The following is an 11,327-nucleotide window of genomic DNA, read 5'->3' on the forward strand; positions in this document are numbered from 1 at the left end:
AGGAGTGAGTGCCGTCACCGAGGGCCGCGCAAGGCTGCGACGGTTACTGGGAGGGCAAGTGTTTCCTTTTGGCGCTTCCCTTTGGACCCCGGAGTGAGAAACTCTAACGTCCAGATCAGTGGAGAGAAACGCAGATTTAGGACCTTGAGGAGTCTTTTTCACCCGTTTCCCGTCACTCGCTCAGGCGCGCCGAGGGCAGTCCATGTGGGGTCCTCGTGGCCAGCCAAGATGGCTGTCCCTGCAGTGAAGGTTGCCCGAGAATGGTCGGGCCTGGCGTTGGGCGTGCGGCGGGCTGTCTTGCAGCTTCCAGGGTGAGAGGGTGGCGGGCAGCCGGGGGGCGCCGCTTGGTTCTACACGGAGGGACCTGCGAGGGAGGACGGAGGCCACAGGCAGGCCTCGTGGGGCCCTAGAGAGAGCACTGCCCTGGGGGCCGGAGTATCTGGATTCAAGCTTCTAAGTTAGCTGCGTGACCCTGGGCCAATCCGAAGGTTTAGTGACTACCTCTCGCCTCACGAGTCTGGCTGATCTAGGGTTCTAACGCGGAGCCGAAAGTGCGGTTCAGCTAAAGAGCTCAGAGCTGGGATCGCCTGTGAATTGGGATGGATGTGTAGGCGCCAAGCCCATTCTTACCGTTAGTACTTGACCAGGAGGAGACTTTACCCGCCTGCTTGGGGGATGTCCTCCTACTTCTTGGGACAAGGGCCTGAATTGTTGTGGCTCATGTTTAGCTCGCGGTCTCCGCGCCGCTCTCCCTCGTCGGCGCGCTGGCAGTCATGCCTATTGTTAAGTCAAACCTACTCGCTTGTGGAGTCAGCTTTTGCCTGTCTCCTCCTTTTCCCCCTCCCAGGCTAATTCAGGTGAGGTGGAGCCGCTATAGTCCTGAATTCAAGGATCCCTTGATTGACAAGGAATATTATCGCAAGCCTGTGGAGGAGCTAACTGAGGAGGAGAAGTACCATCGGGAGCTCAAGAAGACTCAGCTCATCAAAGCTGCTCCAGCAGGGAAAACAAGTTCTGTGTTTGAAGACCCAATCATCAGGTTAGATGGAAACAAACACTTGTTACATGGACTGGGACTATCCCAGGGAGGGTCTCTGGTGAGGATTCCGTGATACAGCCTTGGAGAGCTAAACATGTTGCTTTTCTCTTTGAAGTAAATTCACCAACATGATGATGATAGGAGGAAACAAAGTACTGGCCAGATCCCTCATGACTCAGGTAACCAGCACTTCCCTCCTCAGTCATCTTTCTTGCCCCCCCCCCCCACCCCGTAGCCTTGTGCTTAGTACTTTCAGTGTAGCTTAAGAGCAAATGGATTCATATATCTATTACTAAGATTAGCTTCCCTGCATGTGTACGGGCTTTAATGAAGCCCCGTAGGAGTCAACAATTGCTATTCCTTGGTGTTTCGGAAATAAACACACAATTTAAAAAAAAAGGAAAAAAATAATAAAACAACTGCCATTCCCCACCTCACCCCCCACCCCCTCCACGCCACAAATCTCAGTCCACTCTTTCTGTCCTAGTCTAGCAAAGGGGGAGGCACTTAAAAACTTTGTTTTGGATGTGCTGTGAGAGGAGCTGCATTGCCAGAGCAGAACTGGAGGATGGGAGTAAAGGGCAAGGTACTAGCTTGGCTGGGTAAACCCTTTAGGGAGCCTGGGGCAGCCTCTTCCACCGTATTCTTTTGCAGACTCTGGAAGCTCTGAAAAGGAAGCAGTTTGAGAAGTACCATGCTGCTTCTGCAGAGGAACAGGCAACCATCGAACGCAACCCCTACACCATCTTCCATCAAGCACTGAAAAACTGTGAGCCTCTGATTGGGCTGGTACCCATCCTCAAGGGAGGCCATTTCTACCAGGTGAATGAATGGCCAGGGCAAGAAAGCAGGGCCCTCTACATGTGAAACAAGATAGGTGGTGCTTGGGAGTTGGGTCAAGATTGATAGCTTTCTAGCTGGTGCAGTGGGATTGCACCTGTAATCTCAGCACTTTGGGAGCCTAATGCAGGATAGCTTGAGCTCAGGAGTTAAGGGACCAGCAGGGCAACATAGGGAGACCCCGTCTCTACAAAAAAAACAAAAACAAAAAAATTAGCCAGGTGTGGTGGTGTGCACCTGTGCTCCCAACTACTCAGGAGGCTGAGGTATGAGGATCACTTGAGTCCAGGAGGTCAAGGCTGCAGTGAGTTATGATTGCGCCCCTGCATTCCAGCCTGGGCAAGAGAGAAACCTTGTCTCAGGGAAAAAAAAAAAAACAAAACAGCTGGGCACGGTGGCTCACACCTGTAATCCCAGCACTTTGGGAGGCCGAGGTGGGTGGACTGCCTGAGGTCGGGAGTTCGAGATCAACATGGAGAAACCCTGTTTCTACTAAAAATACAAAATTAGCCAGGCATGGTGGCGCATGCTTGTAATCCCAGCTACTTGGGAGGCTGAAGCAGGAGAATCGCTTGAACCCAGGAGGCAGGGTTGTGGTGAGCTGAGATCACGCCATTGCACTCCAGCCTGGCAACAGAGCAAGACGCTGTCTCAAAAAAAAAAAAAGGTTGAGACTGTCATGGTCCACTCGTCTGAGTCCTGTAGCGTAAAAATTATAGGCAGAAGATGGAAGAGCAAAAAAGTTTCTAAATGACATCTGGCAGCCCACCTCCCTTTGCCTTTTTCTGTCAAGCATCCTGTGTGTCCTAACCTGTCAAATTGTCATGGTGAGGGACTATTCATATCCTGTCTTTGTAGGCCAGTGTTTGGCATAGTGCTTGACCCATAACTGATGCTTCATCAGTGTTTGCTGAACAGTACTAGGTATCTCTTTCATAGCATTTAATTATATTTTATTGTCCTGGTTTTCTCGTGTTCTCCTTTTTCAATATCAACTACATGGGGTAGGGACTTCATTATTGTCTGCACTCTTGTGTCTGGCATGGTACTGACGCATAGTGAGGGCCTGACAAATGATTTTTGGACACGGGGTCTTGCTTTTTGGTTTTCTTTAACTGTTTGTATAGGGTCTTATTGTTTTTAACTTTTTTTTTTTTTTTTTTTTGAGATGGAGTTTCACTCTTGTTGCCCAGACTGGAGTGCAGTGGCGTAATCTCGGCTCTCGGGTCTCAGCTCACTGCAGCCTCTGCCTCCCGGGTTCAAGAGATTCTCCTGTCTCAGCCCCTGCCCGCCCCAAGTAGCTGGGATTACAGGTGGCCGCCACCATGCCCAGCTAATTTTTTTGTATTTTTAGTAGAGATAGAGTTTTGCTGTGTCTGAAGACTGAAGGGGTCTTGTTTTTAGGTATCTATGGTCTGAGGTGGATTAGTTACCCCAGCTAAGGGGGCTTTTCCTATTTGGTTCGTATAACAACTTGGTAGGACTACCATTTAGGAGGGAAAATGGCCAGTGCTTTTCTTCTTTTGCTTTTTCTTTTTTTTTTTTTTTTTGAGACGAAGTCTTGCTCTGTTGCCCAGGCTGGAGTGCAGTGGTGCAATCTTGGCTCACTGCAACCTCCGTCTCCTGGGTTCAAGCATTTCTACCTCAGCCTCCCAAGTAGCTGGGATTACAGGTGCCTGCCACCATGCCCAGCTAATTTTTGCATTTTTACTAGAGACAAGGTTTCACCACGTTGGCCAGGCTGGTGTCGAAATCCTGACCTCAGGTGATCCGCCTGCCTCGGCCTCCCAAAGTGCTGGAGTTACAGGCGTGAGCCACCGTGCCTGGCCTTCTTTTTCTTTTTAGTATATGGAGACAGGGTCTTGTTATATTGACCAGGCTGGTCTTGAACTCTTGGGCTCAAGCGATCCTCCTGCCTCAGCCTCCCAAAGTGCTGGGATTACAGGTGTGAGCCACTGTGCCTGGAGAGGCCAGTGCTTAATGAGTATTTGCTGAATGAATGCCTCTTATGTCTGCTACACTGGGGTCACCTGAAGGTGAGGGAAGCTCAAAGAAGAAAAGACAGGCCCTTCTCCCCAGGCCTGACCAGGGCTGGTCCAGAGTGAACATGTGGCTACTCCTTAGAATTCAGGGAGGCAGGAGGCCCCAAACCCTGGCAGACTCTTGGACCAACTTGCCTATGTCATGTCTCACCCAGGTCCCTGTACCCCTACCCGACCGGCGTCGCCGCTTCCTAGCTATGAAGTGGATGATCACTGAGTGCCGGAATAGAAAGCACCGGCGGACACTGATGCCAGAGAAGCTGTCACATGAGCTGCTGGAGGCTTTCCATAACCAGGGCCCCGTGATCAAGAGGAAGCATGACTTGCACAAGATGGCAGAGGCCAACCGTGCCCTGGCCCACTACCGCTGGTGGTAGAGTCGCCAGGAGGAGCCCAGGGCCCTCTGCCACAAGAAACAGTGTGAGCCACTGCCACGCTGAAAACTACCTGTGGGTTAAGGATGTAGTTCCTTTGTAAGGGTGGGCAGGCCTCATAAGAAAGATGGAGCAGCATATTCACTATCCGTTAATCCTTCCTTCTTTGAGGCTGGAACTTGTTCTCTCTGCCTCCATTTCCTTATAAAGAGGGAGCACATTGACTTGGGAATTTCCTCCAGGAAACTCAGGGCTGTCTTCTCTTCCCTTAGGTTGGGGTGGACCTTTGGATATAAAAGGAAGCAGTTTTAGTATCAGAAAAGATTTATTAGAAAATTCTCAACGCTCAACTGGTGTAGCATGTGGTGCAACATTCAGTGAAACTGGCTGGAGGAAATAGGCTTGTTTCCATAGTTGTCTTTGTACAAAATGTATAAAAAGCAGTTTTTGGTGTGACTTGTGCTCTGCCTCTGCCCCTTGACATCCCAAAGCACCCCACCAATGGCTACGCTTACCCATTTTACAGATGGGTAAACTGAGGCACCAAGGTAGTAGTTGCACTAATGGTTACACAGTGCAGTGGCTCTTGGGAGTTGCCCTTCTCTGCCTGGCCCTGGTGGGTTGTGGTGGGGAAAGGGGCTCAGGGTAGGACCACAGCATAAGTGGGAAACATCTCACCAGGAGATGGGAAAGTCTAGAAGGGAAGACACTCAAAGTCTGGAAGGGAAAAGTCTGAGTGAGGCAGAGACTCCACTGCCAGCTTCAGAGGTGGGTAGAAGAAAGGCCAGTGCTGGCGAGGCAGCGCTCATCTGGAGGCCTAGTCGGAGACTTCGCTGTAGTAATACTTGTGGGCAGCTGGCGTCATCTTCCAGCCGGCCGCCCGGAACTCAATGATCTCCAACAGCAGCAGCTGGGCCAGGGAGCTGAGGCCAGTTGGGAGCAGGAAGCCATCCCGGATCAGCACAAAGAGCTCATCCATGCGCTGCGCATTCATTTTCTCCAGCTGCTCCCCAACCCGGTGCAGCTGCAGCACCAAACAGTCCACCTGCAGGGGACAGTGCAGGTAACACAAGTGAACTGGGGCAGGGCCAGCCTCTCATACAGCATTTGCCAAGTGCCAGGTGCTATGCTTTGCCTTTACACTCGTTCCCTTGCTCCCTCCTCACCATCCAGTGGGTACTTCCACGTCTTACACAGAAAGAAATGAGTTCCAGGACTTGCCTGAGGTCCCTCATCTGGCCAGGCTCCACTCAAGCCTGTCTCCAAACCACTTCTTCATCCCACTCTCCTGCCTCCTGCACACTGCCTGACCCTGGTTTGGCTTTGGGGCAGTCTGTACCCACAGCTAGCCATGGCTCACACAGCTGCCATCATAGGTTGGCTTTCTGACGGAGAAGGAAGCCGCTGAGCCAGTAGGTTTTGGCTGCTCTCTGTATTGGATAAATTCCAGACCTGGCAGCTTGCCCTATAACTCTGACAGGCCTTAAACACCCCCACACTCCTGCCCCAGAAGTGACACAGTCCTCAAAGACCTCCGTGAGCAGTGGGCTGACAATCGGCTGAGCCAGACTGTCCATCCTGCAGCCTTCTGTGCTTGTGCCGGGGCTGGGGCCACCCACCTCCTCCTCCTTGCTCAAACTGTCTGGCTGGGCCAGCCGGAAGAGGCAGTCATAGACAGGGTTCACCAGGGCCATCATGGGCATGTTGTTCACCTGTGAGGAAGAGGAGGGGTCAGAGCACCAGGCTTAGTGGCCAAGGGGAGCAGTCCAACCTGGGCCTCGGGAGACAGGCTATGTCTGCCTCCCTGGGTGGCTGCCGGGGCCTCACCCTCAGGTAGTCAAAGATGTTGCAGATAAAGGTGACATAGCAGACCCAGCCCTGCAGGGAGCGTGCTCGCAGCTGCTCCCGAGCCTGGTACTCCTGCTGCAGCCGGTTGAGGAGTCCACGCCGGAAGACACTCTGGCCTGCTTGTTTACTCTCTGCCTGTGAGCCAGGGAGAGGAAGGTGAAGGGTGGGGGGCAGTGCCCCTGCAACCCCACCCATCCTATGCCTCTCTCTGTCTTTGAGCTAGACCCTGTGCATCTCTGTCCTGCAGGCCAGGCCTCCTGCCCACTCCTGAAGCACCTTCCTCAAAGCAGCTTCCTTTACTCTCCCAACCCCTAACCTGAATGATGGCGTAGCACATGCGTCCTGCTTCCTTGCTGAACACACAGTCCTGCAGAGAATGGTCCACGATCACATTGGCCACTTTGTCCAAGTCCACAGCACCCGGATCTAGGGGTAGAGATAGGAGGGGAGTCTAGAGCTGCTGCTTTATCACATTTGCCTCCACCCGCTTCTAAGAATTTGAGATATTTACAGTAGAGCACTCATATGCTTGAAGTGAAAGAGATCAAAAATCATACAGAGGACCGTGGCTCCAGTGGTGCAATCGGTTAGCGCATGGTACTTATAAGAAACCATGGCCGGGTGCGGTGGCTCATGCCTGTAATCCCAACACTTTGGGAGACCGAGGTGGGTGGATCACCTGGGGTCAGGAGTTTGAGACCAGCCTGGCTAACATGGTGAAACCCCATCTCTACTAAAAATACAAAAATTAGCCGGGTGTGGTGGCTTATGCGTCATCTCATGTCATCCAAGCTACTTGGGAGGCTAGGGCAGGAGAATCACTTGGTCCTGGGAGGCAGAGGTTGCAGTGAGCCGAGATCATGCTATTGCACTCCAGCCTGGACGACAAAGCAAGACTCCATCTCAAAAAAAAAAAAGCAAAGAAAAATAAAATAAATCATACAGAGGGCCTGGTGTGGTGGCTCATGCCTGTAATCCCAGCACTTTGAGAGGCCGAGGCGGGTGGATCACCTGAGGTCAGGAGGTCAAGACCAGCCTGGCCAACATGATGAAACCCCGTCTCTACAAAAATACAAAAAATTAGCTGGCCATGGTGGCGGGCGCCTGTGACCCCAGCTACTTGGGAGGCTGAGGCAGGAAAATTGCTTGAACCTGGGAGGCGGAGGTTGCAGTGAGCCAAGATCGTGCCATTGCACTCCAGCTTGGGCAAGAAGAGCGAAACTGTCTCAAAAAAGAGAAAAGAATCCATACAGAGGACAGTAACCATACAAACAAACAGCTGTAGCTGTCTGTCTTCTGGTTGCCCAGTCAGAGAAAATGGGGAGGGTTATGTGGCTAGTAGGGACCAATCAAAGTAAGAATGTAGTTTCTCAGGAAACACATCTTTTCCTGGCACTAGGTTGAGGAAGGAATACCGACCAGGACATGCCTCCAGCAGCAATTTCACAAGAAAAAGTGTTCTTATACTACACACATGCAAACCCCCGACAAGAGAGGGCCACACAGGGCCTCCCAACAGGCTCGGCTTGACACATGATGGGTGTTGCTAATTATTAGTTGAAGACAAACTTCTGTCCTGCGTGTCACAGCGGGAAGGCATCAGGTGAGGGCAATTAGTATAGCTCCTCTGGCAAACGAAATATTCTCCATCTTCTGTCTCAAAGCAGGCAGCTGTGCATTCAAGAGACGGGGCTATGGCAGCACAGAAACGAGCGATTCAAATGTAAGCGCTTTAAGGGCAGGAGCCGTGTTCTTTTTTTATGGTTAAACTTTTTTTTTTTTTGAGACAGGGTCTCGTTCTGTTAGCCAGGCTGGAGTGCAGTGGCAGGATCATGGCTCATGGCACCCTCACCCACCCAGGCTCAATCAATCCTCCTACCTCAGCAACTTAAGTAGCTGGGACCACAGGTGCGTGCCGCTATGCCCGACTTTTTTTTTTTTTTTTTTTTTTTTTTTTGTAGAGATGGGGTTTACACCATGTTTCCCGGACTGGTCTTGAACTCTTGGACTCAAGCAATCTGCCCACCTTGGGTTTCCAAAGTGCTGGAACTACAGGCATGAGCCACTGCGCCTAGCCCTATGGTTAAACTTTTAAAAAAGTCTTTACAGTCTGAGAAGTGACTGTGATTCATACTCCAAAATAATGGCCTCAATGTAGCTTGTCTTCCAGTTCAAGAATTACGTTGCCGACTCCTATCGTCAGAGAATGAGGGGAGGAGGGGTGGAGGCATTCACCAGGCTCAGCCTCTGGTGCTGCCCACAGGGACCCTTCTCTGTGGCTCCTGACCCCAGCTCAGGAGGGGGTCCCGTGCTCACCTTTGAGTGCTGTCTTCAGCAGCTGCTGGGTCTCTGCATCAAAGGACTGGATTTTATACTCCTCTCTACTGGGCTCCCCCATGACTAGCCAGCCCCGGTAGCTCTTGACTGGGCTGGGAATAAGGACAGCACCTGGGGAGGAGAAGAGGCGAAGGGAGCGGCCTCAGGTGTGGAGCGCAGGGCGGGTTCCGTCCTGCAGGCCCTGGACGGGGCTGTCGGCGCTCGGGACAGGGGCTCCTGGGCGGTCCGTGGCGTGCGGTGGTTGGCTGAGGGCCCACCAGGCTCTGGCTTCTGGCGGGGACTGGGCATCAGCCAGGCACCTGCTGCTCAGTTTAGAAACCACTCGCTTGTGGGATTACACAAGAGCGAGAAGCTGAAGCAGGAAAGCGCCCACCCTCCAGTCCCAGCAGGAGGCAGGAGTGGACTGGGGCAGGGTGTGTGCGGGCGGACGTTACAGTTGCTTAAATAAACCGGCCTGACGTTGCTGGCCCAGGAAGATGCCGGGTGAGGGCCAGGCTGGGAACTCCAAGCGGTGCGACTCTGTCCCCAGCAGGGTTCCGAGACCCTCTCCCCAACCCTCTCTTTCTGGCTTTCGCCGAGTCCTTCGGTCTCAACACCCGCCGCTGCATCCCCCGGATGGGGCCGGCCTGCGTGGGTGGGGATGCAGGCGCCCTGTCCGCCGCCCCTGCCGGGAGCAGCCTGAACTCCCCAGACCCGTGCCAGCTTCTCTCCCCGGGACAGGCTGGTCGGATCGGCTCCCGAGTGGCAGTAACCCGGCCCTACGCACTCGAGACTCCTAATTCCTGAGCTCCATTCTGGAGCCTTCCTCTTACAGGGGGGCAGGATGATGCGCCCCCGAGAGGTGGCTCCCGCCGGAGGCTCCCCTCTGGCCATAGGAGGCGCCTTTAAGGTCTCCAGCCCTCGGCCGCTACCCCCGCGCCCGGAACTCCCCTCCCGGAGGCACAGGGCGGGCTGCTGAGCCCACGGCCCAGGTCCCGCGGGCGGGAGAGGCGGCGTGGGCGCCGGGACCCACCTGCCGGGCCGGTGGCGCGCGCGCGTGCCCGGGCCGCTCGGCGCCTGGGAGCGCGCAACCAGCGTCCGGCGCTGCGGGGGCCGCCGTGAGCTCATCTCCTCGCGCGGCGCCGGGGAAGGGCCGGCTCGCCCGCGCCACCTGCCGGGCCCCCGGGACACTGCCCTGGCCTCCAGGCCGCCCCGGAAGCCGCGCCGCCTGCGTGGGACCCTGCGACGCTGCCACCAGGCCGCAGGCGGAACTCGCTCGGCTCGTCACCCCTTCACCCGGTGCGCCTGGGCCGTGTCCGGGCCCACACCGGACCCTCGATCTTGCGCGTGGCCCCGCACCCAGCCCTCCCCCGAGCTCAGGTGCACTGGGCCGGGAGACACCGCTGGGCTGCGCGGCGTGGGAGGAGCCTGCAGAGGGCGTGGTGGGGACCCGGTGGCAGGAGGAACAGCATCAGCCCTGGTCGCACCACTTTCCCCGCTCCCCCCACCCAGGTAGAGAAGGCAGGGGCTGCAGGGCCGGGGGCTGCAGGGCCAGGGCCAGCCACAACCCTCTCCCGCTCCGAGGAGGACATAGGCGAAGCGAGTTTCAAGTCATAGGGGCAGCCCCGAGAAAGAGGCCCCATGGGCGACTCGCGGCCGTCGGTTGTTGCGAGTGCCCCTGAAGTGGCGCGGACCCCACCGCCCGGCGTCTGCCCTGGGTGACAGGAGGGCACCTAGAAGTGGGGGAAGAACTGCCGCCGCTCCTTCCTCGCGACCGGGAGGAGTGCTGCCGGCGCTGCCCGCGTTCTCGCCTCCTTTTAAAAGAACCGCCAAAGTGGTCACCGAAAACGGAGGAGGAATAGAACGCTCAGCTGCAGCAAAAGAAACCAATGGGCAGGAGAGATGAAGAGAAGAAACTTTAACGGAATTTCATTTAAAAAAATGCACTCAGGCAGCTGCATCCTCGCGGCCCCCGCCGCAGCCTGGACCTTGGGAACCAGCAGCCCAGAGCCAGGAAGCCCCAGCATTCAGGGCCCAGACAGACCCCAAAATCCCAGACCAGAGGCAGGGAAGGATGGTGCGAGGAGGAGCCCAGGACCCACACGCCAGGGCCAGGGCCAGCGCCGGCTCCCAGTGGGTGCCTCCTTCCAAGGCTGGAGAGGGAGGCAGAATGGAGGGCTTCCCAGGTCGGAGCGACCCTACAGGCTGGGCAGGTGGAGGGAAGGGTGCAGGGCATGTCCTGGAGACCTCCCCTCAGCCTGAAACTGGCTTCTCCTCTGCCTCTCCGCCTGTGGGTGCCCCTGTGCTCTGGTAACACCCCAGGCACCAGCTGTGCCCTCACCAGGCTACCTGCCCGCCCCTTCCTTCTGCCATCCCCATCAGTGGGCTGCTTCAGAGCCCCGGCCCTTCTGGGGCTACAGGGGAGGATGCACCCGCAGCATGCTCTGCACTGAGGAGCAGGCAGTGGGCGCTGATGCCACCTGTCCTACTGACAGCTCCTCACCCAGCAAGGCCGACCCAGCCCTGGGTGGAAGAGGAGCCAGTGAGGTGGACTGGGGAGAGGCTGCACCTTCACCCAGGCCTGCCCACAGCATGGCCCGTCCACTTCCTGCACGGGCTCTGGGATCTGCTTTCCATGGAGCTCCACGGCCATGACCAGCCCGGTCCTGGGAGAGGACGGCCTGGGTGGTGGTGTGTCTGCAGACACGATCTGGGCACGGGGCCTAGGAAGTGACTGGCTCAGCCTGGAGTCTCCCCCAGCACTAGAAGCAGAGCTGCGAAGGGCTGCCGCTATGGAGAACATGGGATTTGAGGAAGGCAGGAGTCCTTTCCCTCATACTAAGTGAGTAGGCAGATGTGCCAAGGGAG

At 55.6% G+C, this 11,327-nt stretch overlaps 2 protein-coding genes and 1 pseudogene across 6 annotated transcripts; 2 read left to right on the top strand and 1 right to left on the bottom strand.

Moving 5' to 3' along the window:
- MRPS7 (mitochondrial ribosomal protein S7) lies at positions 1–4,748 on the top strand. The gene is made up of 5 exons (XM_030827520.1): positions 1–311; positions 848–1,039; positions 1,155–1,218; positions 1,694–1,861; positions 4,077–4,748. The coding sequence occupies exons 1-5, from the start codon at positions 229–231 to the stop codon at positions 4,296–4,298; spliced, it is 729 nt and encodes a 242-aa protein (XP_030683380.1). The 5' UTR covers positions 1–228; the 3' UTR covers positions 4,299–4,748.
- MIF4GD (MIF4G domain containing) lies at positions 4,507–9,573 on the bottom strand. 4 transcript variants are annotated; one of them, XR_004033304.1, is made up of 7 exons: positions 9,493–9,556; positions 8,460–8,591; positions 6,460–6,569; positions 6,123–6,278; positions 5,915–6,007; positions 4,974–5,340; positions 4,507–4,579 (listed from the first exon to the last, which is right to left on the bottom strand). XR_004033304.1 is itself a non-coding variant. In XM_030827521.1 (6 exons), the coding sequence occupies exons 2-6, from the start codon at positions 8,539–8,541 to the stop codon at positions 5,113–5,115; spliced, it is 669 nt and encodes a 222-aa protein (XP_030683381.1). In that variant the 5' UTR covers positions 8,542–8,591; positions 9,493–9,573; the 3' UTR covers positions 4,602–5,112. The 4 variants fall into 4 exon arrangements, 3 of the variants coding, with proteins under 3 accessions (XP_030683381.1, XP_030683384.1, XP_030683382.1); XM_030827521.1 differs by lacking the exon at positions 4,507–4,579 and having other exon boundaries at positions 4,602–5,340; positions 9,493–9,573; XM_030827524.1 differs by lacking the exons at positions 4,507–4,579; positions 9,493–9,556 and adding an exon at positions 7,713–7,835 and having other exon boundaries at positions 4,602–5,340; positions 8,460–9,479.
- Positions 9,574–9,840: 267 nt separating this feature from the next.
- LOC115838302 lies at positions 9,841–11,209 on the top strand (annotated as a pseudogene). The gene has a single exon (XR_004033306.1). The product of XR_004033306.1 is annotated as an uncharacterized LOC115838302 (transcript).
- The last annotated feature ends 118 nt before the right edge of the window (positions 11,210–11,327 follow it).

This window comes from Nomascus leucogenys, chromosome 14 (genome assembly GCF_006542625.1).
Source record: "Nomascus leucogenys isolate Asia chromosome 14, Asia_NLE_v1, whole genome shotgun sequence".
In the NCBI taxonomy this organism is placed as follows: Eukaryota; Metazoa; Chordata; class Mammalia; order Primates; family Hylobatidae; genus Nomascus; species Nomascus leucogenys.